The sequence below is a fragment of the Danio rerio genome, chromosome 7 (genome assembly GCF_049306965.1).
Source record: "Danio rerio strain Tuebingen ecotype United States chromosome 7, GRCz12tu, whole genome shotgun sequence".
Classification (NCBI taxonomy): domain Eukaryota; kingdom Metazoa; phylum Chordata; class Actinopteri; order Cypriniformes; family Danionidae; genus Danio; species Danio rerio.
In genome coordinates, this window is record NC_133182.1 from 14,110,344 (window position 1) to 14,137,540 (window position 27,197).

The 27,197-nt window shown below is 36.9% G+C and overlaps 1 protein-coding gene across 4 annotated transcripts in view; it reads left to right on the top strand.

Annotated features, from left to right (window-relative positions):
* furina (furin (paired basic amino acid cleaving enzyme) a) overlaps positions 1–27,197 on the top strand; it is a 218,949-nt gene that overhangs the window by 115,812 nt on the left and 75,940 nt on the right. For all 4 annotated transcript variants that reach the window (XR_012382483.1, XM_073906893.1, NM_001045106.2 and 1 more), the window contains 3 exon segments: positions 4,278–4,373; positions 13,597–13,725; positions 13,811–13,887. Coding sequence is in view for 3 of the 4 variants with exons in the window: in XM_073906893.1 (XP_073762994.1) it covers positions 4,278–4,373; positions 13,597–13,725; positions 13,811–13,887 (302 nt within the window). In the remaining variant the exon portion in view is untranslated.

Sequence of the window (27,197 nt, forward strand, 5' to 3'; positions counted from 1 at the left end):
AATATATTTAAATTTAGTATATGGAATTATGTTAAATTATTAATGTTTATACATATATTTGAATTATTATTTCTCGTTAAACTATTTTAGAATGGATTTATTAAAATATTTAAATGTATTTATAATTTATTAATATTTTTTATTTATTTATTTGTTTATTTATTTTTATTTATTTATTTACTTTTTAAATGTATAATTACTTATAAATTTAATAAGATATTTTGAATAATGTTGAATCCATTAGCCATTGACTAGTATTTTTTTAAAATACTGCTTTGGTCAGCCCATTTTTATGCCACTGTCAAGTTTAAAGGCTTTCCACTTTTCCACTCATGCGCTGTTTTTCAGTGTCAGTTCTAAAGCAGAGGACCAATCAGAAGAACTCTGAAGCGGGACACTTGTTGCAAGCTTTTATTTACAATGTATATGCATGTAAAAATGATGTGTTTTAGACAAAGACACTTTCTTTGTGAAAGCAAAGTAATTTGTTTTGTAAATTTGTATAATTATGCACATAGTTTATTTACTTTTTCCACTCATTTTAAGGAAGATTAACTCATTTAATACACTCATTAGAAATACACAATCTACATTGCTACTATTAAAGGTTTGTAGATTATTACAACATTATTGTCATTACACATGTACAAAACAACAAAATACAGTTTCAGTCTAATCAAGAGCAAGTGCTATACAAGTTGTATTATGTTAATTATAGTCAGATTAACAAATATGTGAACATACTGCTAATAATAATCAGGAATATACAAATAGATGTGATCATTGTATATAGCTTCTTATTTACTATAAACATTTTCAAATAAATATGTAACCATGCATGTTATACATTTACAAATGTATATGTGCAGTGCAGGATATGTGCAGTGTAACCACTATCCCTTTAAAACATCAAGATCAGGTTTAAGCAAAATTAACTCTAATGTTTCTTATAAATGGCACTTAATGGTTGTGTCTGGTGTTTGATTCAGTCAGTCAGGTCAAACAAAAACATCATGACCTAAACTTTGAACAGCTGTTAGTACATAAAAACGATTGGTTAATTATTAAGCAACTCATCTGGAGCAAGTAGAAAACACTGCACTTCTGTATGTTACTTGCAGTCTGAACCTGCTTTGTTGGCATTTCATTATGACACCGTGACCCTGACGGATGTTGATAGATGTGAACGTCCCAGCCGGTCCGTCTTTCTGTTTCTGAGCACTCGCGTCTTGTCTATTTCATCCACTTTCCCAAAGCTCATTGTAGACAGCGAGCAGTGAGCGCCACTGAGCTGTCAGTCACATAATCTGCCACCGTCTGCGCTTTCAGTCCCGCTGCTGCAGTCGCTGCCCTCCAGAAACAGCTCCTCGTCTTTCAGCAGGACGCTCTCTTTGTGTTGAGCCATGGAGGATTGTGAAGACACAGAAAGCAGGACAGTGTCTGTCAGCAGATTTCATCAGCTCTTATTTAACGATATCCTTATTTGCTGTAATATTTCCAGCCACATTGCACACATTTCAGTCTTCTTTATATTAACTTATTATTTTAGAATGCAAAACATTAATTTATTTCTTGTTTGCAGACATTACCAAGAATTAAATCCTATCTCTCCTGGCCAACATGTATGTAATTGAATTAAACGATTATTTGGATTAGTGTAAATTGTCAACTATTTAAGATGGTAGTCTTAGTCCTGTGTTAGTTGTCTTTGTTAATTTAACCATATTTTTTATCAACCTAATCCTATTTTTCTTTAGTCTACTAAAAGTCATGGCATTTTAGTCTAGTTTTAGTCTAACTTTCAAGTATTTTAGTCTAGTTTTAGTCTTGATTGTTTTACTCTAGTCTCTTATTCAGATAAGATTGTTATTAATACCATTGTTAATAATCAACTGAGATGAATGTATATTTTTTCATCAGATGAAATTGGGCGATAACTCGTTTTGATGACATACATGTTAGTGCCCTGCATTTAAGCCTGAGCCTGTCGGGGTGCAACATTTTTTTCACCGTAGGGCCAATTTTCACGTCATTGCTAGCACACATATCGGGCTTAAAATGAAAAAAAAAATAGATTTAATGAGATCATTTTATGATTAATGAGATTTAATTTATGGAAGTGCCAGTGATGTCTTGCCCATAGAGATTTCCAGCCACTTGCAATGAAAAACAGAAAGAGAAGAATTGCCAATGGCAAACTTAAAACTGTGAAATACGCTAGAGCAGTGGTCACCAAACTTGTTCCTGGAGGGCCGGTGTCCTGCAGGTTTTAGCTCCAACCCTAATCAAACACACCTGAACAAGCTAATCAAGGTCTTACTAGGTATACTTAAAACATCCAGGCAGGTGTGTTGAGGCAAGTTAGAGCTAAACCCTGCAGGGACACTGGCCCTCCTGGACCGAGATTGGTGACCCCTGTGCTAGAGGAAGAACAAATTTCTGGTCGAATTTTCAAATGGTGACCACTTTAAATGATGAGCTAACTAGTTATGAACAATGCACAACTTCTAAGTGAAATGGGTAAACTTGCTGTGGACCACATACAGCTTGGATATCAATGTCACCTAAACTAAAACTTACATTAAAAAACAAACATTTCTCTAAATTGTTCTGATAAAAAATGAAACAAAAAAACATCAACTTTCTATTAAATGCAAATCTGGTTTATTTTATTGGCTGTAAACGTATAAGCTTTTTGGCGGAATAAAAGAGGGCATTCGGCTCGGACTTCAGCCAAAATTTTGAGAAGCTGTTTGAAAAAGGCAGGCCTACATCCTGTGCGTATCAGGCTAGGAATTAGTTTAAGATCCGATTATTGATTATTTCACGTGACCCCATTCTGTTAATAATGATTTATATCAAGGGCATGCATATGGTCTAACTTAGTCTTTGTGTGGTCGCATACATATGCACCTCTCAAAACTGTCACTACACGCTGCGAAGACCTGTAGCGCAAGCTCTGGGATTGGTCAGTTTGGTAGCTTTGACATGCGTGGGTGTCGCAGAGAGCTGCGGGACAGCAGAGAGCCCTTCGTTGGAGCGAGTGTTTACAAGTGTGAAATCCCATGGAAGGGTTGTTTTATGTTTGCCTTATGATTAAAGTTGTTGAACAAATGATTATTTACATTAAAGTCTTTGTTTACTGTAGAAGCAAGAAAGGAACTGCTTAAAACATTATTTACAGAATACACAAGAGTTATTAAATTTATTTGAGATACTGCTGATTTTCTACTTTTAATATGAAAAGCACAGAAAATATTTTATTTTGTTAAAAAAGTAAGCATTTTATAAGAAAAAAGTGACTGTTTTAGGCAATGTGTTTAAATTTAAGTTGTTTAATTTCACATTGTTCAATAAATAATCCCAGATAGTAGATATCGAGTGTTTCCTTTAATTATTTTCAAATCAGGTAATGCACTCTTCAAACAAAAAGCTCTGACATAGTATGTGAGCATATTTACTGTACAAAACTTGTCATTAAACTATGAAGGCAAAAAAAAGAAAGAAAAAAACATATATATATATATTATTATTATTATTATTATTTATTTTTTATTTATTTATTTTATAAAAATAAAATATCAAGTTAAAAGTTCAATTAATTGAGATTTAGATTTTAGGCCAAATCGCCTAGCCCTACTTGAAGGACAGAACAAAGTACCTCTGAATCTGGGTTCCAATAAATCAAGATTTAGATAGTTTTTATCTTTTTGACTGTATTTTACTCGTCTTTTTTCTACAATGATATTACACTGTTAGGTAGTCACTGTTAGTATCTAATGATATCAATATTGTCCCGTCTAAAGGTCTTTGCAAGTCTGAAATTTTCATATGCCTTTTTTCATCTTCATATTCAAACAAATAATCTTAATTTATGATGGGTCAAAGTTTCAGAGACAGTGTGTCGATACGATTGAGACAGTGTGAAGTCTTTTTAATAAAAAAATAAAATAAAATAAATAAATAAAAGTTAATGTGCAAAAATTACAGACAAAAATTCCGGATTCAGTACCGAGACAGCACTAAAAAGCTACTCAAAAACTCCTTTTAAAAACTACTTAAAGTACAATTCCTGAGAAAAGCTACTCGCATTAATTTGACTGTTTGTAATTTTTGCTTTACACCAATGATCATGCAGATTTTCCAGATTATTAATTCTGCCAATGATCTTTTGATGTTCAAAACGCTGCATTTTGCATCTGAAGAGCTGAACTGACAGGAAACCTAGGAATCGAGCTCTTCTCATATGTCTCTGACTCTTTGTTTGCTTTCTCAAGGTAATGTGGGCGGAACAGCAGGTGGTGAAACGAAGAAAGAAGAGGGATGTTTACTATGAGCCCACCGATCCCAAGTTTGCACAGCAGTGGTACTTGGTGAGTAAATAGCTCATCTGTTTGTTTGTGCGAATCTGCGTCTGTCTCTGTGTGTGTTTGTGTACTGTTTGTTCATTTTGCAAGCACGATACCTCCCGCTCAGATTGGATGGTCTGGGTGGGCTGTTGTAACACTCTGTTTGGATTCATAGGACTCTGTTCCTTCTGCCCTTGTTAAATGGGATGTTGTGTAACAGTGAACTTGTTGCTATTATGGTCATCCGGTGGAGCTTAAAGTTTAATCAGCCGGTTGTGATTTGGCTCTTCGGACACATTCCAGACATGCTGGCCCTCACTCTCCATCAGTCTTTATACACGTCGTCTTCTGAGATGTCATTCTTTCTGTGTCCCCGATTAAAGTGGCCGCATTGAACTTGTTTGTGAAGGAGATGAAGGGATGGGTGATGTGGGTTTAACAGTAGGCAGACTGACATTTATCATTCACTTTTCAAAACAAAAGCAGTCCAAAAGCATTCGTTGCGTCATAAATCCTACTCATAATATAGCTAGACTGACCCTGTATAGGTTATGAAAGCAGATATCCCTGTTGGTTGTTATGGAAATGAGCCATATCAAAAATTATGTGAACCTTTGGATGAGGAGAAACTAACAGACTTGCATCTTATCATGGAAATAAACTACCCTTGTGTGCCACAAGCCATTGAAATGAAAGGGTTTCATAGTACAGTGCTTTCCGTGTCTGGTGTGAAAGCCGTTTTCCACTGCATAGTGACACTAGCCCCTTTCACACAGTGATACCGGTAAATTTCTGGAAAATTTCCGGAACGACTTTACCGGTATATTGAAAAAAGCGCTGTTCACACAGGTGAGGACGTTACGGAAATTTTCCGGAAAAGAGCATTCACACATCCATTCCAAAATACCGGTAAATTCTGACATCATTCACCACAAATGAGCTTTTAACGGCTGCGCTTGTATTTGTAAACATTTGACTAAATTACAAACTCTGTGGATGATCAATATTGTGAACAACTTTCGCAGGATCACTTTCGCATGTCGAGATGTTCATAATATGTGCGTGTGCAGGCGCTCATAGGCGCACGCAAAGCTTGAAGGTAAACAAACAACGGCCTATCATAAGCATCTCATCGATGATTATTTACACAGTTGGCATTAAGAAGAACATATAAACGTGATCTGACTAACTTCTAGCAGCTAAATGTGTCTGGAAAAATATTCAAAGGCTTTTATCCTCACAAACCTTGCGGACGTAAATGCGTCTGACTTTTGTGATTGGCTAAAGCGTTGGCTAAAGTTCTAGACGTGCACGCGCTTATTACGGGAATCTTCCTTCTGCATTCACACAGCGCAGCATTCCGGCAAATTGCCGGTAATGTTACAACTTCTCTTTCCGGAAAATAGCCAGAACGAATTTATCTCGGTATATTCAAAAAGGACCTGTTCACACATACAACCTTTCCGGAAAATTGCCGGCAATTATCCGGAAAGGTCTGTATGTGTGAAAGGGGCTTATGACTAGAGAAAGAGAGTAAGATCAACATGTTGTACATTTTTCTCATCACCCAATTTTTTGGCAGATGAAAAATTCGATTAAATATACAGTAGGTAATATTAGAAATAAGATTGCCGTTTTCTCAAATATAAGTATTATTATACTGTGGTTCACCAAACAAGTAAGTTCTTATTGAGTAGCATTTTAAGCATAACATTTTCTTGAGGCTTGAGACAGAACCATATTAAGTCCATACTTTCAAATTTTGAGCAATGTTTTTAAAAAAAATTTTTTTTTTTTTTTTTTTTGGATTGGGAACATTTTTATTTGACTTGAAGATAGAACAAAAGCTTCTCAATTCTAAGACTATTAAAAATCAAAAGTCATTGTGAATTATATTTTTTTAAATGTGGAAGAACAATATATGTCCAGTTAGTGTGAAATTATGGTTTGTGTTAGTTTTAATACAGTAACACAAACTTCAGGTTAATATTAAGCATTTTTTTTAAGTTCATCATTATTATTATTATTTAAAAACAGAAAATTCGTATGAACAATGTACAATACATTGACATTATTTCAGTACAGGCAGTTACAATCAATTATTAATTATAATTCAATAAATAGGCTGCAGCAATAAATATGTACAATGCAGACGTACATCATAGCTTAACACTGTTGTTTATTTAGAAAAGCTGGAGCAGCGCACCTGTGTATGTACTACTTCATACTGTTCTCGCACTCCGCCATCTCACAATATAAATAAATATATAAACAAATAAACTCTGCTTACTGTAGTTTACACAGGACTGGCAGGAAATATGCATTGATACAGCTTTATTATATATGGCATGTGGTTTATTTTGATAGGTTAACTGTTTTGCGTATTCAGAGAGAGAGAGAGAGAGATCACATATACAGTTCTTGCACTCACCTCTTTCGGTGAATTTTTTCCTGTTCTTCCATTTGTTTATGTCACCTCTCCTTTTTTGCAGAGGATTTGCCTTTTAATGACCAAAGCGAACATGACAGCAAGCGACATCTCCATTCTTCTTAGTTGACACAAACAGCTTATTTTGCGTGACTCTCTTTTAATGTTTAAAATGCAGACTCTTGGTCACTCAAAAATATCCCCAAACTATTTCTGTATACAAAGTTCACACGTACAATTTGGACTTTGGATATTGTTGTTTGTCGCAGTCACTCGATTGCATTTTTTTTAACTTAATTTTGCTTTTTTATTGATTTTTAAATTGAATCAATTCAGTGATCCATTATTAAAAATGGTCACATTTTAAAATGAATCATTTGTTTTGAATAAATCACTCATAATATTATCTGACATAAAGGCACTTAAAATAAGTCAACTAGCATACAAATATAAAATATACCATATAATAACTCCACTTTTAAACTTTGCACACCCGTAGTGTTGATTCTAATTGCGGTAGTAGATTTTGAATTTGCTGTTTGCATTTTAAAATCTAAAGTTTGCTTTCAAGCGCTCATTTGCTTGAGAAAGATGCAGCATTTAGTGTCAGCACGACCAAAATAGCAATAAAACATGAAGAAAGCAGTGCGCGGAAAACTGCTGAGTCAGCTCACTAAATATGTGCATGATTACCTGCTTCTGACTCGAAAAGACAAAAATTAGATGCAGTGTCCCAATTACGTCCTGCATAAATATTAATAGCCTGTTCTAAAAACCAGACATCTCTGGATGAGTCTGTAATGAAGATGGTTGAAAGAGAGATATCTGTTGTTCAGGTCTGCACCACCTCTTTTAACCGGATATACGTTTAGTTTGGATTGCCCCAATTATTTTTTCAGAACCAATGTGCTTACCGAGGCTTATTACTCATATCGAGCTTATTGATAATGACTCCCTGATGCACACAAATTGAGCAATGCACAGTTTATTCCAATATTAAATCTTCATAACATGACAATATCTGTGGCTTTGCTCCGCATCTATTAGCTCTGTATAATGTTTGGAAGGACGAATTGGTTTCTTTGTTTACACTGGAGTATTGAGAGAGTGCTTTTATTATTGTTTGGACTTAAAGTACTAAGGAAAAAACACCTTGCTACTTATTTTTGTTGTTTATGCTTTTTAATTGTTTTTTGGCTCAGTTTGTGGATAGACCTTCAGTTTGAGACCATTTTCTCCTGAACTTCTGGTGTATGAACTCATTAATTAAATGAAGTTATTTAGTTAAGATCAGTAAGATATCTCTTTTCTTTTGCTGTATAATGAACTTTGGCGAACACAGCAGCAGTATTGCTGTTTTAATACCTAATGCATGGATCTAATATAATGTTACGCATCAGATTTATACCCCTTTTTTCATCCTCTCTTAAAACATAACTCATATTTTTAAGTAATTGTGTATGTTTGTGTGCAAACTAGGGATGTAACGGTATCAGAATTTCACGGTACGGTAATACTTCGGTATGAATGGCATGGTACGGTATTTATTGAATAATTTATAGGAAAAAAAAACTAATGAAAAGACTCGAAAAAAAGTGCCAAAAGTGTTTATTTACCTTAGCACTGAACATATCAATGACATACAAATCAGCCATCTATCTGTAAGTTTCGAAACAGGAACTTCAATTTTTCCAATTTTAATAACACAAAACTATTAAACCATATCAAAAAAATAAAGTTTCAATTTAGTATTGTTGAAAACTCATCACATTCAACATTTAATCACTCACTCACTTAGATAGAGATGGGTTTTTTAAGGAAAATGATCATATAACTATAATCTGGTAAAAGCTGGGATCTCTGGGCATGTTCACTGCAACAGAAAAAAAAAGACTCTCATTTGGGACTGAGGTTTCTGGGACAGAGAGATATGATTTAGCCAAGGTTGACAGCAGTGGGTAACGTTGTGCATCGTCTTTCCACCACTTGAGAGGACAAGCCATGAGTGAGATAGAGGTCTCTTTGCGGTACAAGTCAATGTCTGCATCAATCTAACAAGTGTGCTGTGTTCTGCAGTCCCCATGACTGTCTTTAGTCATATTCCCTGACTTATATTTCACCACAGTCTGGCAGTGCCTGCATACTGTTTTTTTCTTTGACTGTCACCTTTTCTCCTTTTTCGTATCTTTTTAGAAAGAAACCGAAATGCTTCCACACATCCGATTTAAAACTCGCTTTAGGTTCGATCATTTCCAGCTCTTTTTCTTCCCTGTTACTAGCAACACACTCCATTTCCGCATTACTGGATCTGTAGTAACAACAGACCGCAAAGGATGATGGCCACGCCTAGGCTGATGGGAATTGTAGTTCCCGCTACCTCCCGTTCGCTTCATTTGCCTAAGCAAACTTTTCTCAGAAATAAAGTTTTATTGAGTCATGCGCCTACGGTAATATTGAAAAAAATTACTATTGCGGTATGACGGTATTTACAATATTCTTACATCCCTAGTGCAAACTGAATTTGTTGCTTGTTGAACCTCAAATAATTTTTAACAAAAAGCAAATATCTTATTTTTGTTTACTGTAAACAGTGGAACTTTAGAAACAAAAGCTGTCCTTCGCAAAACCATGGGCAACCTCATAGTCATATGCGTAATAAGGGTACACTTACAATGTATTATATGCCTTTTATTTGCTTAAAAAACATTATTTTTTATAAGGTTGTACAAAGTTGTTTACACCAGCATTGCCATGTATCAAATAATAATAAAACTGAGCCCCACAGTACTATTAGCTATATCACCTAATCTTAGCTAGGACGCTCTTGTAAAAGAGATTTTTAATTTCAATGTGTCTTTCCTGGTAAAATAAAGGTTATAATAATATTAATAATAATAATAATAATAATAATAATAATAATAAAATGTTATTGAGTTGTTGTGACAAGCATGGTATTGAATCAACTTTCTGAGTCTTTATATGATATTTTACAGCTGTCATTCTTTCCTCATTTTAATTTTGACTGTCAATAAAATGGAGCTGATTCAATTTAAAATGTACTTTCCTGACTAATTTAATTGGACGTTACAGATCTATTTTCAATGCTAGCATGGGATTTATTTATTCATTTGTTTGTTTACCAAGTAATTAAGAGTCCTCCCTCCGCATCTTTAATTTGTGAGAATCCTGCAGTGTAATGAGAATCATCAATTTGTGTGAAGTCATTGCTCAGTCATTCTGCATGCAGCAGTGATTCACCAGATTCGGACGTTTTGTTCCAGCTAATGAACCAACACAATAGATGCTGCTTCTCTCACTTTTTAGGGAATGTCATGACTTAAGGAAAAAAGAAAACAATAAAATTGTACTCTGAGCTCCAGTCTTTTCTCAACACATTTTTTTTTCTTCAGGACAGCGTTATCAATCATGTTTATCAGTGCAACGGGTAGACGCCACTCAATAACATTTCCGTAGAGCGGAATGCAGAGAAAGTTTGGCTGCAATTGCAACAGTTGACCAAAGGTCATCAGCGCAGATTTATCAACCTCACAGCCATTATTGCTGGACCTTTAAGGCAAGATTGCATCATTTTCCCTGATGTAGGCTCAAGAAATAAACTGTCAGTTCTGTTCGTTTGACTTTCAATCCCAGGATAAGCAGGGGAGGGTATCATTTTTGGGGTCATCAGACCTGACAGCACCTTTTACTGGCTTCAATTTCTCCCTTCAACCTCTCTGGGGAGAAGAACAGCGACACTGTGACCAACTGGCGAGTGCGGGAGCCGCGTGGAGAAATAAATTCAATTTTCTGCTCAGATAAACTCAGGTGGCCACGTTCGTTTTTGCACTGGAGTAACACACGTGTGGAGCAGAGAGAGGTCAGATCTCTGTGCTCAGACAGACACACTCACCAAACTGCTTTCGGCAGAAACATATTGCGAAATTATTACAACTTATATTTAACTTCTTTAACAGATATTCAATTATTTTGGGGTTTTCATTTAGCCATTTCTTGGTTTTCAGTGTCTGTACCAGGGAGTTGAGGATCCAAAAATACAGCATCTTTATTAAACTTAAACGCAAATAGACAGTCCAAGTAGAACCATAGCTTAACCTTAAGGGCAATTCAGAAGAGTAGCTGGGGTCACAGGCGAAGATATCGGCACAAACGTCATACAGCATTAACAAAAACAAGGAGAGGGTCAACAGGCACAGAAAAACTAGACAAAAGGAAAATGCTTCGAAATGGTACAGGTTAACAAGACTCAGCAAAGTGTGTGTGTGTGTGTGACTCGGACTCGGCTTTATTATCCCGTTATGGAAACTAAAATTGCAACAAGGTACCATAACACAAGCGAAGTTCCATGAACACATTAATAAAATATTACCACACAACATCCATACATCAGTATATAGAGACATCCCCCTCTCCCTGGACTCATTTAATGACCTAATGGCCACCATTATAAAAGAATTTCTGGTTCTATTTGTCCTGCAAATAGGAACCCTAAAACGACGTCCTGATGGCAGCAGCTGAAATACAGAGTACAGTGGGTGATCCGGGGTGCATAGGATACCCTGAGCTCTCCTTAGAACATAGTTATGGTAGATTACCATTAGACCAGTCTGATTAAAACCAATGATCTTGCCTGCCACCTTCACCAGGCTGCTCAACCTGTTCTAGCTTGACACACTCAGATTGCCGTACCATGCTACAATGCAAAAAGATAAAACAGATTTGATAAATTGTTTATAAAACAGTGTGTGTGTGTGTGAGAGAGAGAGGTGAAAAAGTTTAAGTAATCAGTCCATGTCAAGTTACAAGTTGTGTGTGTAATTTGAGGGAATCAGGAACTGTTGTGTGTGTGAGGTGCATGATGGTATTTTTGTAGTCCTGTTCAGCAGTTCTCCAGTGATCTGCTTGGATTAGATTGCTGGTGATTGTGTCGCTCCACATGATCTTATTTTATCATCACTCCAATATTATCAAGCTCTATTATGTTTACTTATTTAATTATAGTTTTACTACAGGTGTTACTGAATAAAGTATAAAAGAAAACAATATAAGTTGAAAATGGTTACTTTTTTTAAGTTTCAAAAAGGTTTTGCTATGGTCACATGATCCTTCAGATGCCTTCTGATTGGCTGATTTATTGCTCAAGCAACCTTTTTGTGTGCTGCTTAATGTGTTTGTGTAACCTGTCATACAAGAACAAGGGAACAATAGAACATTTTAAAATAAAGCAACTTACACATGAATTCAAAATGTTTATCACATTATCAAAACTATAATGTTATTTATATTAAGTTTTAATACATCCCTGCAGTTTAAAAGTATTCAAAAATAATAATAAAATTTCTCAGCATAAATGAGAACACCCCTTTACAGATCTCTCCTTTTAACTGAATATTTTCTATAGGATGCTTTACAATTATATATTTGTGCATATACATAAGATTAATCAGTACCAAAGCCAAATCTGGAGCTAATCTAACAAAAAAAAGCAAGATCACAGTCTAAATATGTGTACACCCAAGTTAATATGTTGGCGTAAAAATTAAACAGGAAAAATAAAAAGTTGACATTTTGTAGTTTGCAATTGTATTTATTTTTTCTTCAATAACTTTTTAAATAAATTTAAATGTATTGTCTTTTTATTCATATTGATGTTAGATGACCAAAATCTTATTTTTATAGGTGTAACCATTCAATAATACTGTTTTGTTTTAATGAACCAAAATATATACACTGAGAAATGAATGAAATATTCAGTCTTCAGGTGGTGTACTCATTTATGCTGCTGAGCACTGTGTGTGTAGTGTGCTCTGTGTGTGCATAATTTAATAAAGTTAGGTGTAAAGAAATGTGCCCGCAATAAAAGTCAATGCACTAACATTTCAATGCAAAACATTGGTTGAAGCAGACAGAAACTCCTGAACTGTAGGGTACAGTATGTGAAAGGGGAGTATTGCGTGCGTTCAGGGCATTACAATAACCAAGACAGGATGTCTTGAAGGCGTATGAGAGTTTTGGCATCTCTCATTTCTAGTACAGGACATCATGCGGTATTGAGGTGACTGCAGACTGCAGCATTGAGTCAGAGCTGATGTGAGCTTCTAAAGTGATTTGAGAAAGACGATCCTCACTTACAGCAGGAGGAATAAATAATGAACACTTCATGTTTTTTTCCTGGGAATAGTATTTTTAAAGGAGCTGTTGACTTGCAACTGAACAATTTTTTTGGTAAACACCCAAACAAAACAAGCATAAAAATAAAACAAAATAAATCTGAAAAATGAATTATGTGTAATAACAATGGAATGACACAAGGAGAAAGTCCTGACCTCCTGAAATGAATTTAATACTTAATATAAAAGGCTTTTTTGGTGATGGCAGCTTAAAGATGCCTCTCATATGGAGAATGAAGTCACATGCATTGCTCAGGTGTGAGAAAGCATTTTGAAAACAAAGTCATTTGAGAGTTTCCTCAACTGTGTTTTGGATCATTGTCTTGCTGAAGTGTCCACCCTGGATTCATCTTCATTCTCCTGCCAATGTAGATGTTGGACTGAAGCAGCTAATATTCATTTACAATGAGGAAGGGCAGAGGGTTGCTGAAGAACTACTGAGAGACTTCAGCTGCTGTCTGGGCTTTCACCTCCCTTTCTTCATGTGTTCAATACTTTTTCCCTGCGTCATTTAATTTTATCACACATAACTTTCATTTGTAAACTTATTATTTTTTGTTTTCTTTTGAGCTGTTGGTAGGAGGGAAGTGGCATCTATGCTGATCTGTTCTTTCTCTTATATTCCCATCAGTACAACCAAGACCATCTTGACCTCAACGTGAAAAATGCCTGGAAGCAGGGTGTCACTGGACAAGGAGTCGTCGTGTCCATATTGGATGATGGCATTGAAAAAAACCACCCAGATCTGGTTCAGAACTATGTGAGTTTTAAATAGGCCACCATTACATTCGACATTAAAAACCCAAGACATAATCATTTCCGTAATGTTCGTTGTGCATTTTCAGGATCCAGATGCTAGCTACGATGTTAACGATGGCGACCCAGACCCTCAACCTCGATACACTCAACTCAACGATAACAGGTATTGTAAGCTATACAAGACTTCTTACACTCAAAGAAAGACTTTTTCTTCTTGTTGAAACAACTTTTTTTTTAAATGAGCTGAATTAACTTAATTCTTTAGATACTTTTAGGAGAACTTAATTTGTTGTTGTTTTATGTTCAATCCACTTAATCGATTTGTGTTGGGACATCATGAAGGAATTGTGTGGAACCCTGCTTTTTTTTACAGTGTACAATTTATTTAAAGTGTGTGAAGTTGCAGAGACAATTATTTTTAGTATGTTAATGTACTTTTTAACTGAAACAGGATATTGAGTAGGGGTGGGGCTTTAGTTTTGCAAATCATTTTCTCATAGCAAACTAACGGTAAAGGCTGGTTTTTACTTCTGCATCGATTAATCGTGTGAAGCACGGCTCATACCTTGCGCGTAGCAGTGCATTTATACTTGTTTGTGTTGCTTTGCAATAACACTTCTGAAATGCTAGCTGGCTGTAGGTTATGTTGTTAATGCACAAGTAGTTAAAGCTTGCTCATTCAAAGGCGGGAACTGGCTTAATTGCAACAAGTTTAATCATAAGGTTAACACAAAACAAAAGTTTCCATCTGGAGCTCCTTCGCAGGACTCGACGCTTGTAAACACTCGCTTCATTAGGCTCGCGGCACCGCGCACACTTGTCACCGCTACTAAGCTGACTAATCACAGAGCTTGCGTTACATGTCGATGCATTTTTAAGAGTTGCGCATCAGCGCCAGCCATGGCAAGGGCTATGCGATTGTACGAAGGCTGCGCCGGACCTTACGTGTGCGCTTGATGTTGAAGTTTAAAATAAATGGGTGTGACTAAAAATATTGTAGCTAAAGCATCAAACTTGTCTATAGAATAGTGTTTCTCAACCATGTTTCTGGAAGACCACCAACACTGCATGTTTTGGACGTCTCCTTTTTCTGTCACACCCATTACAGGACTTTCAGTCTCTGCTAATGAGCTAAATCAGGTGTTTTTGGTTAAGGAGATATGGAAAATATGCAGAGCTGGTGGGTCTCTAGAAGCGTGGTTGAGAAACCACGCATTAGACCACAGGTGTCAAACTCAGTTCCAAAAGGGCCGCAGCTCTGCACAGTTTAGTTCAAACCCTAATTAAACACACCTGATCAAACTTATTGAGTCCTTCAGGCTTGTTTGAAACCTACAGGTAAGTGTGTTGGAGCAGGGTTGGAACTAAACTGTGCAGGGCTTCGGCCCTCCAGGAATTGAGTTTGACACCCCTGCATTAGACGAACCGCCACTTTAGACGCAGAAGAAAATAGTCAGACTTCGAAGATTACCAAAACAAGCTTTTTTTCAGTTGATTAACTTGCAAAAATTGATTGTTCACATAAGGAAATAACAGTATCCTCTAGCAAAATAAACATTGTGAAATGTGATTCACACAGTTTCAAGGTGTGATGAGCTGTTTTTTTATTTATTATTGTTAAATGTAGTACTTCTGAGGTCCACTAATTTAATCAAAACTTTCACATCCTAATGATTTATAAGTAATTAGCTGTTTTTTGCTCCATTTCGATGTCCCTCATAAAGACACACTTTGAATAGGTGTTATATTTTATGTACAGGCCACACTATATTGTCATAAGGTGGCACATTCAAATCTGCCTTCATAAAAAGCTGTTTTTAGACTTGCAAGAAAGTTTTACAAGAAACCAAGTCTAGGTTTCTTCAGCAAAGCCGGTCATTTGTGAGGGGAGTCGCAGCTCAAACTGTTATTTGTTTTTCCTCATCTTAGCCTGCTCTGTATTTTATACCTAGGCCCTGAAGCTCCTGGCATTAAACCAGCTAAAGTATGAATACTACTATACATTCACTGATGTACTTAATGAGGCCAAAGGTTTTGCCCTGCAGCATGGAGATGTGCACAGGAATACACAGCCTGTAATACAGCGTGATTAGAGTTTCCACCATAGCCCATTTCTGTTGGACAGGAGTGCCTTTTGCTAATGAGATTTTTTCTTTGCATGGCCAGCAAGCAAATGGTGTCATTTTCAGAAACACAATCTGCAGCTATAATTCCCTATCATCATTCATCCTCATTCATTTGTTTGACCATTTGTGAGTTTAATAGTGTCACATATGGTCAGCCTTTCTCAGATGCAGATTACCATGCAAATGTGTTCATAAACTGAGAAAGAAGTCAGAGAACATGCTAAAGAAGATCTTTGATTTATTGGTGCGCACACTGATACTGATTTAAGTTGGAAAGCGTGTACTTATATACTCATAATTTTCTTAATGCATGAATCAGATCTGACCTTTATGAAATAATAAGCTAAGACAATCGGAATCGAATAGGAAGTTGCTGAGACTTCTAATTTCACTGTTGATGTGCTTCCAATTGGAATTGTTGTAAAAAAAATAAATGAGTTGAAAAGAGAGAGAGAGAACCCAGTCCAGGAGACTCGAAACAAGCAGAATTCCTTTATTGAGACGTGTTGGTTAATCTGCAGTCATACAGCGTCTTCAAGATGTCCAATGTGTCTGCAAGTGCCTACTAGAGGTCCGCAGTCTGCAAGTTCTTTCACAAGTCTCTCACACAAGTCTCACACAAGTCTGAATTAGTCTGAATTAAGACAAAGATTTCATGGCTATATTGTGTTCTTAGGAGGAGGGGATATAGCTAAACAAAGTATGCAAATTAAGGGTTGTGGTCGGCAGGGTAAACTGCTTCTCAGGTCTAATCTCATCATGTTCTGGAGACAGAAACCGCCTGACCATTTGATCGAAAAGAGAAAACAATAGACACCCCATGCTGTGAAACTGACAATTTGCATTACATTGGCTTAGCCTGTTATCAGAAAGACAAAAGGTTAATGTCCATCCTAGCTGGGATGTTAATGAAATTATATAATTAAAAACCAGAGAATATAACTTTTCAGTTATACGTAGATTATTTTTCATTTGGAATTAGTTGATAGAAATTTATATTTCCACAGTTCCCCCTTTGAGAGTTATTTAAAAACTCTCACAAAAAAATATAAATTTGTAAGCTTTCCTAAAACCATTCAATGGCTTCTGTTTGATAACAGAAGCCCCATTTTCTAGTCATGTAACTTGAAAAGTTACAGGCACATTTAACTTATTCTGTGTCATTTCAATATCTACATAGATGTAAGTGTAGATTTCTAAAATTGTTCACACGTTTATGACAATCAGTTGTAATGTCATAAATCCTACATGATGACACAAAAAATCATGTAGTTAAACTGCAGATCTTCTGAAAGTCCATGGCTTGTGAATAGTGTTCAGTCTTTTGTGAGGTGTGTTTCTTGTGGTTCTTCTCCAGCACAGAGTTGATCTGATGACTTCCTGTCATTCATGGATCTCCGTAGTGATGCTCTGGTTCAGAGTGTTTTTGAGAAGATGCAGTGTTTGTGTTTACCTGCACACAAGAAAACAAGGAAACAGCAGACCAGCAGTATTCATACATAGACTTGTATGATCATAGTTCGTGTGTCTAGTTATTCAGGTGATCGTATAGTGGTGTTAAGTTGGTGATCGTGTAGTGTTGTGTATTTTCTGTCTCCTAATCTTAAAGTTATGACACCTATAAAACAGTGAGGTGAGGATAAATGGGGAAAAAGGGAGTCTTCACCACAGGGTGCGGCCCCTGAAGCCTGTTGCTTTCAGTTCTGCCCTGGGCTCCTCACTGGTTTGTGTGTCCTGTTCTGTCCCTGAGTGTGGTGGGCAAACTTTTAAAATGTGAGACACAAACTATCATTCAATAAATATCAGTCCTATCAGACATCATAACATTGAATGGGTAGTGATTGAAAATATGTGTTAAAACACATTCAAGGCTGTAAGTGGACTTAAGCAGAGTTCCCTAATACAAAGGAAGAAGTTTCCTTTGTGTCTTTTTACAAAGAGTCTTTCATCTTAATTGTAAATGAACTGGGACATTAAGCACTCACAGCCAAAAATGGTTAGCATCTTTGTGGACAGCTCAATGGATTTAGTGATGAGGGGAGGGGTATGTTGAGGGCATTTAGCAAACTGTTCAGAAGTTGATTTACCCTGTTCATCTCTTTAAAGTTCTTTTTATTCTTTCTACACTCTCTCATCCAATGTCCTTTTTTACCACAGTAATGACAACAGATATTTTTCCTAAGACATTTGTGATTTGATGTCTTTTCAGTGTTGACCTTAGTGGCGGCTGCTTCATATCTTACTCTGTCTTTGATGTAAGAGTCTCTTTCCCACAAAGCTAAACTGTTCATATTATTTCTGAGAGTGGTGGAAGACCAGGTGATGTTAAGAAATGGCAAAGCTTGTCTGTATTCAGTTGCAAGGCCATCTGACCAGATGCGGACTAGGGGTCCCTTATCATCTAGCACACTGTCCGAATTATCAGCTAATCCACTGTAAGTTATGGCGGATTGACAAAATCTCTCAGTGAATTCATTCACAGATTCATCTTTCCTTTGTACACAACAAGTCACTTTTGACCAGTCGATCTTTGGGCCAACAATGTTCTTTAGAGCTTTCAAAACACCCTCTCTCAAATCATCCTTACTGGCATGTTGTAATTTAGAGGTCACAGTATGCTCAAAACTGCTCAATTCAGATTCAGTGAGAATTTGAGACATTAGCTGGGTGACTTCTGTTAATGACTTGTCATAAAGACGCATTTTGCTGATTAGTGCTCTGCTAAACTCTGAAAAATTTGTGCGTGCTGATGGTAAGCTTTGAGACAATCTGTCTATTTCTCTAGGTCCTAGTGTTCTGGAAACTGTTTGAATTTGAACAACACAAGTGTTGTTGTGTGAACTCTCAGTTCTCTTAGATCTTCTGGCACCACAAACCTCTACTGAGCCTATAGGTAAATCGCTATCTGACTGGATGGAAATTTCTGTTTCAGAGACAATTTGTAAGTCAGGATGTTTATTATCAGGCTGACTAACCTCCTCAATGTCAGTTTTTGATTTCTTTAGGTTCAGTTGTTTTGTTAATGAGGTTATCTTAGCATGAAGCTCTTGGATCTGTTTCTCTAATTCAGATTTAGCTTGAGCTTGTTGTTTAGCTCGAGATAAACTGAATTCTCTGTAGCAGCAGATAATGCCTTTTACATTGTTTTTGCGAATGCATGCATCAAGCACTTTCTTGCATTCTTCTAATGTCCAAACATCATCTGGGTCAATGCTAAATTTCTTTGTCAAATTTAGTCTGACTGACTCTGTTATTGAGTCCATGTGCTGTCGTAGCAGTGATTTGAAATCCTGATCTGACAATAAAGGAGATTTTAAACTACCTTTTTCAGTTGTAGTGATCAGTCTTGTATTCTGTCTGAACATTTTGTGAGCTTATTATCACAAAGTAAAAATACTAAAACTTTTCAGATGAAAGTGTAGTAATTTCTTCTCTGGCGAAACAGAGGGTAACAATATTAGCACATGTTGCTAAAACTTCCTGCCTGAACAAGAGATAACATCAATTAGCTTGTATAGCTAAAGTTAAACTTCTCTGGTTGAACAGAGGTTAAACAAAATAAAAGAAAAGAAAATAGCACGTAAGGCTTAACTTCTCTGTCTGAACAGAGGATAAAACTGTTACTTCTCTGTTGAAATAGAGAATAACTTTTTGTTAAACAAACCCTGCAGCTGTTTGTTAACTTTTCTCTGATGGAGCAGAGAATAACCATGTGTATAGACTGGTCTGTATGGTTCTTTTGATAGTGTGAAACTCACCAAATCGAGGTTGAGCTGTAAAGATTCAGTCTGGAGTGATCTGATCTTTGTATTCAGGTAGCTTCAATGTTCATCAGGGTTGCAGTCAGCAAATAGTTGAGAATTTGTGACGTCCGCTGAGTGACTTCAAATTGCCGTTGAGCTGAAGATTCCGTCTGAAGAAGTTTCCTTGATCTTGAAGGTTCAAGTTGAATTTCAGGTGGATTTCAGTCTTTTGTGGCAAATTGTTGAGATTTAGATGATTTCAGTCTCTATCCGGCTCACGGCACCAAGTTGTTGTAAAAAAAAATAAATGAGTTGAAAAGAGAGAGAGAGAACCCAGTCCAGGAGACTCGAAACAAGCAGAATTCCTTTATTGAGACGTGTTGGTTAATCTGCAGTCATACAGCGTCTTCAAGATGTCCAATGTGTCTGCAAGTGCCTACTAGAGGTCCGCAGTCTGCAAGTTCTTTCACAAGTCTCTCACACAAGTCTCACACAAGTCTGAATTAGTCTGAATTAAGACAAAGATTTCATGGCTATATTGTGTTCTTAGGAGGAGGGGATATAGCTAAACAAAGTATGCAAATTAAGGGTTGTGGTCGGCAGGGTAAACTGCTTCTCAGGTCTAATCTCATCATGTTCTGGAGACAGAAACCGCCTGACCATTTGATCGAAAAGAGAAAACAATAGACACCCCATGCTGTGAAACTGACAATTTGCATTACATTGGCTTAGCCTGTTATCAGAAAGACAAAAGGTTAATGTCCATCCTAGCTGGGATGTTAATGAAATTATATAATTAAAAACCAGAGAATATAACTTTTCAGTTATACGTAGATTATTTTTCATTTGGAATTAGTTGATAGAAATTTATATTTCCACAGAATGGAATATTGTAATGGGCGGGGCTTTATTTTTGGCATCATTCTCTTGTAGCAAACTAACTGTAAGAGGGGCGTGGTTAACAATATTGTGGCTGAAGTGTGAAGCTGACATCGGAGAAGGACCCCTGCTCCAATCTAGCGCTGCACGATACTGGAATTTGGTACCAATCGATACTAAAGTTTTAAAAACATCCATTTCCCCTCTAACATTTGACCGCTACAAACCACGTTCTTAAACATCGCTGCTTTGCCGTTGTGTTCACATGCTCAACAGTGACTTGAAACCCATGATTCATCAGCGGATCGCTCGTATGTCAGCTTATAGACAAACCAGCTGATTAACGTGACTTTAAAACACTACAGTGTCCCTGCATCTTTGGTTACACTCAGTAAACAGCGGTGTCTTAGCTGAACTGATGACCTTCCAGCCAATCACAGCATTTCTGTTGAGCACGTGAACACAACAGCAAATCAGCGCTGCACCACTACCTGGGGTGTCTCTAAACACTGGTAACACTATTGTGAATGAGGTGCAACCTCATTAATATGCATGATAAATAGTCTTTCTTGTTAATTAATGCTGAAAAGTCAAAGATGTCATGTTGTACCCGTGGTACAGACATCCAGTCCAAGTGTGCCGCAAGCCTGCGTTTGAGTGAAGGTCTCGGCCGTTAGATCGCCCCCTGGGGGCTGGCTGCAGTACAAGTCATAAAGCCCGCCTCCTCCGTGTTAATGAAGGAGACTTGAGCCCAAATAAAAAAAATTATTACACTTGCAATAAAATGTCCCGAAAGATAGTTCTGGTCGATTAAGGCACTGGTTATTGTGCTGAAATAGGTGCAGATCTTCATTTTTGTAAACAGTTTGTTTTTAGCAGTAATTTAATGCTGGGCGTGTCATCGTGATTGACAGCTGTGATTGACAGTTTCTCAAAACAGCGCGTCTGAGCTTCGGCAGGAGACTAAAGTGTTATTATTCGAATTCTGTGTTATTTTACCATGACAAAATGAGTTCAGCAGTAAACTATAGTTTCTGACATACATGATCTGGTGGAACACTGTTTATTCAATAAGGTCAGGGCTTTTTTCGGGCTTTATTAGTTTGCTGATACACGCCTAGCCACCCAGATGGCAAAATACACTCGGACCAGTTCGGCTAGATTCTCGCCTGCCGGAGACTTACCCCTCAGAGCTCAGACTGACTACCTCTGCTGGACCTACTCCGGATGCCTGGACTCACTGCCCGATTCCAGCCCGAGTCAATCGAGCCAGATACGGCGGCCGAGCGAGCCGGCGCTGCCGCATGCTAGGCGGAATCAGCCCGTAACGCCGCGAGTAGATTATGCGCTGCGGCCTGGAGCTGGCGCGATTGAATATAAAAAAACCTCATATTTGTTAACGTTATTACATCCATTTGTGTTGATATGACAGCAAACGCATGCTGAGAAGTTCGGGGGGCGTGGTTGATTTTACATAAAGCGTTTGGTTGGAAGCTCGACTCCGCTCATTTTCGCGGCTCCTCCTCTGGCTCCATCAGACAGTCCTTCTGCGCATGTCAAGGCTCCATTTTCAGCAGTCTTTTGCGACAGTTTGTGCCCGCCAAGCAGGCGTTTTGCCCTTAAGGCGTTCAATGGGAAAAGGGGCTGTCACGTCGTCCATATTTTTTACAGTCATTGATCCAGTCTACATACTTGAATTTACATAAAGAACTAATCACTGTAGCTTCAAAATTTCTTTTCAAACCGGAAGAACGAATTTTGAAATAACGCAAAAACAAGCAATTTTTGCTTTTTTGTGAAATTTATGCATCTTGATAGTATTTTTAGCAGCGTGAGACATATTTATGTCTATCAACATCTTAAAACATGCGTTTTGGTGTTTCATAACCCTTTAAGATATTGTGCAAATGAGGTATGTTAAGGTTGTAGAAGACAGCCGTGCAACATGACATATAGTAAACATTGTTTTCCTTATTGAATCCATGTATGGTGCACTGTAAAAAGTGAAAACTTAAACAAATTACTTTGACTTGTTACAATTAAATGAATTAAGTTTGACAAACTTAATGTTTAACAGTTTTCAGTAATAAATTAAGTTTTAGTAATTTATTCATGGCAAGTATAAGTATAGCTCACTATTAATAGTGAGCAATACTTGCACTTGCCACAAAACATAAAAGTATTATCATTATTATTTTAAAATGAAGGAAATTATTTGTATTGTAAAAAAAGTATTTTTACTATTATTATTATATTCAAATGATTATATTGAATGATTTGTAATATACTGTTCTGTTCCATTCTTTTTTTCTTAAATAAATTAATAAAACTTGTTACACCTAAACGAACTAAATGAATCTGTTACTGAAAACTGACATAAATTAAGTTTGTCAAACTTAATTCATTTAATTGTAGCTAGTCAAAGTAATTTGTATAAGTTTTTACAGTGTGTAGTTTAAATAAAGTGTCCGGAGCATGGAGTGGAGTGTTTCTACAGGTCAAGCTCATGATAATTCATGATAAATTAAGTACTTTGCATTCATCCAGCCATTATTTTATAAATGTGTATGCATGTCCTACAGTGTACAGGGTCTCAGGAGTGATGCAGCCTGCATTTCTTCTAGCCGAAAGCATATTCTTACAGTAAATGAATTTAATCTATACGCAGTGCTCTAGAGACTAGTATGCAGGTTGTCGAAGTAGGCAGTAGGCAACAGCCTTCACTGCCTGTGTTTTCTGTGTTTTGCGTTTCGCTGCTGGCAAATTAGTTTTTCTGTGATTGATGTGTTGTGAATTTTATTCTCTCCACGGATTGTGTTGGGTTGCCTTGGTAATGGCCGTCCACAAGACGGGCCATTTTTTTTTAAATGGCCTGGTTCATAAATCTACAGTGTTTCAGGATATATTGTAAAGTAACAATGATGGCGTGCTTTTAAAGGAGTAAGTGGTCCAGCAACGAAGATGCTTTCATTTTAGGCCGTGTGTAAATTTTTAGCAGTGGCAAATGCATTTAAACACTGCAGTAAATTTAGTAATTCATCATTCAGTGTGTGACTCGTGTGCTAAACTGAGATGATTGACACTGGAGTAACCATGGCAACGTTCTGGTATCTCACACATTTGGTATCCGCCTATTTTTGAGGCGGATTAATATTGCAGTGACCAGAGAGTTTAGAAGGATGCACACACTTGAAGTGTTGCCAGGTCCATGTATTTTAAGCATCCTCAGTCTTAGTTTGGCCTTGAATAATAAAGAGCTCAATTTTATGGAGCTATTAAAGTCGGTAGGTGCAGGTCCGCTTATTTTGCTTTTCTGTTAGGTAAATTAAATCAGATTTTTATTTTGGTTTATTATCCTCCTTGGAATATCTGGCAACATAATTGCCTTTCTCAGTGATTTCATAAGAAATAGAGGCACATTATTGACTTAAATTACTGATCTGAGTAAAAAGAATGAGTTTGAGCTCTAAAATGTGAACTGGCAACCAAGTTTACTTGCAGTATGTTTATTGCTGTCGTGTCTTTTCAAACTAATAAAATGCATTTTTAAAAGAATCTTCTCATAAATGATGATTTTGCAACCTTATAGGCTTACAAGCTTCAAATAACTGTAGAATGAGCTCATATCATCCTTGACAGCTGTATTTCAGGTAAGCCTTGCAACAAACCAGACAACAAAGTACCTACAGTAACTCATCCAGATCAACTCAATAGTTGACTTACAATTTTAAGTTGTCACATTTATTTTTATTTTATTATTACAGTGTAGAGAAGATTATTAATAGCTGTGTCCCAAAAGGCACACTATGCACTTATGCAATTACACACTCAGCAGCATAGTATGTAGTGTCCATGAACTTTTAGTGTCATCTCAAATGGAAGCCTAATGTTTTTTTTGTTTTTTTTTCCACTAATGCCGAGTTCAGACTGCACGATTTTCAAACTAGTCGTGTCACAGATGTTTTCACACTGCATAAATATCTGGGCTAGCGTTTCGTCGCTGCTTTGTTTACACTGCAAGATGGTTCGGCGACATAGACATTCACATTGCACGACTTTACTATAGGAATAATCGCCAACAACTTCGTCCAAACTACGTCTCACAGCCAAAAACACGTAGTATATCTTTTGTTATTAACTACATCATGAGAAAGAAGCCTTTAATGGGGTAGACCATGGACATGTTTGCTCGCCTGGGTTTAAAGGGAATTAGCCATTTCTCCTCAACGTTGATAATAAACTAATTTCTTTCTGTATGAAACGTCAAACAGACACGGTTGCTCCTGAGTCCTGTCAAACCTCCACTAGTTTTTCCTCCATTTCGTGGGTCCAAATAAACCGAAAAAGAGCGCCTTTAACTTCTCCCCCTGCCTCCCGCTGGCCTGCAGCAGGTATACACACACGCACACACAATTGAATGCTGCTCTCTCATTGGCTGTAGGCGATCACTGATGTTATTTTCAGTCAAAACTCAATTCACACGGCATGATTTGAATCGCCTACAGCTCCAGATATTTAGCATGCCAAATATCTCACAGGCATCGGCGAGTCATCGGCAATTCTCTCAGATCGCGTCTTTGATAGTTCATACTGTGTGATTGTCACTCACGTGCACGAGCAGCGATTTGCCTGTGATTTCAGGCATTTGTCCGCGATTTCTCAAAACCTGTCGGCGAGCCAAAATCAGGGCTAAAATCACGCAGTCTGATCTAGGCATTAATAGATATTCAAATAATTTCCCTGATGACGTTTGACGGTTGCTAAATTACTGAAATAAGACCAAACTATCAAATAATACCTGCCAACTGCATTCACCATCGGGAGGCGGTATAATGCCTGAAAACTCCGCCCCTTCCGCTTTGTGAGCAAAGCAGTGGCTGTTAAGTGTGTGAAGTGTCCAACATTACACACTTTATTTTACCAGTTGAATCAGTGCATCACCGGGTATTTAAAGTGCACGTATTCGTTTTAGAGTTTTCAGTGTGAATGCAATACTTACACTATTTATACTACAAAATTGCATAGAATAGTGCATAAGTATGTGATTTGGGATGCACCTTATGTCTTTATTTTGTTTTATTTGAACTGCAATGTGCTTTGCCTTTCGGTTTTATCACACTAAATACATTTTGGCCTTCTGTTTTAATGCTGCTCTGTGCAGTCTAATAAAACACACAACATATTAAAGCGCCTTTGGTGTTTCCTATAAAAACCAAACCGTAAAATGAGGTTGTGTGACGTTGAAAGCATGAACACCCAGCACATACTCGCGTCTCACTACTTATTTCTCTGTATTTGAACATTCTTTGAGACATTTGTAATATATGCACCTAAAATATGCAACTGCTCTAGTGGTCGTTGGATATTTTCATGCAAAAATTGTTCATCTATGACCCCAAACTCTTGAACTGTTGTGCAAACATCTAGCTATTCATCATTTCACGATAAGATCCCAGCCTGTGGTCAATTTTTTTTGAGTGAAGATTTCATGAAACCCTTTTCTCATCTTTGTTCATCTAAACTGAATCTGTTTCCTCGACATTTACTGAACAACACATTACAGTTGACATTTTAAAATTTAAAATCATTAAAATAAATGATATTTTCATTTTCATTTTATTATTTTCAGCCAAGAATGTGATTTAAGTTTAGCTCATTTCTGAGAATTTTTAAAATGTAAATTAAATCTTAAATGTACACTACCTGACAAAAGTCTTGTCACCTATCCAGATTTTAGAAACAACAAATAATAACTTCTGGTTGATCATTTGGTATCAGAAGTGGCTTATATAAAAGGCAAAGGCCTCTATATTTTACCAAAACGAAATATGTTCATGCCTTGATTTTTAATTATTTAGTTAGGACCGTTAGGTCTGACTTTGCTGAGTCAAAATTCTTGTCACTTCACAGAAATAATGTACAGTATAGAATATAAAGTCATGCTGCAGTGGGAAAAGAAGTAGTATTGTGAATGACTCCCATGAGCTTGAGCATCTCTGCAATGACTCAAATCACTTATTAATAAATTCATCTGGAACGGCAAAGAAAGTGTTCTTGCCGGACTCCTGGAGTTCATCAAGATTCTGTGGCTTCATCTTCAATGCCTCCTCCTCCATTTTTCCCCAGACATGCTCAATAATGTTCATGTCTGGTGACTGGGCTGGCCAATCTTGAAGCACCATGCTCTTCTTTGCTTTCAGGCACTTTGATGTGGAGGATGAAGTATGATAAGGAGCGCTATCCTGCTGAAAAATTTGCCCTCTCTTGTGGGTTGTAAAGTAATGGGCAGCACAAATGTGTTGATACCTCAAGCTGTTGATGTTGCCATCCACTCTGCAGATCTCTTGCACGCCCCCATATGAAATCTAACCCCAAACCATGATTTTTCCTTCACCAAACTTGACTGATTCTTTGAGAATCTTGGGTCCATGTGGGACCCAATAGGTCTTCTGCAGTGTCTGTGATAATTGGGATGCAGTTCAACAAATGATTCATCTGAAAAATCAACCTTCTGCCACTTTTCCAAATGATCAACTAGAAGTCAAGTTATTATTTGTTGCTCTTACAACTGGGATCAACAACAACTTTTTGTCAGGTAGTGTATATTTTTAGAGCAGCCAATCTTCTGACAGATAGTGTTGTTTATAGGTTTTATTTATAGGTGTATAAACTACGCATGAAAATAGTTATTTTAGTAACACTTTTCAGTAAGGTTGTATTCCAAG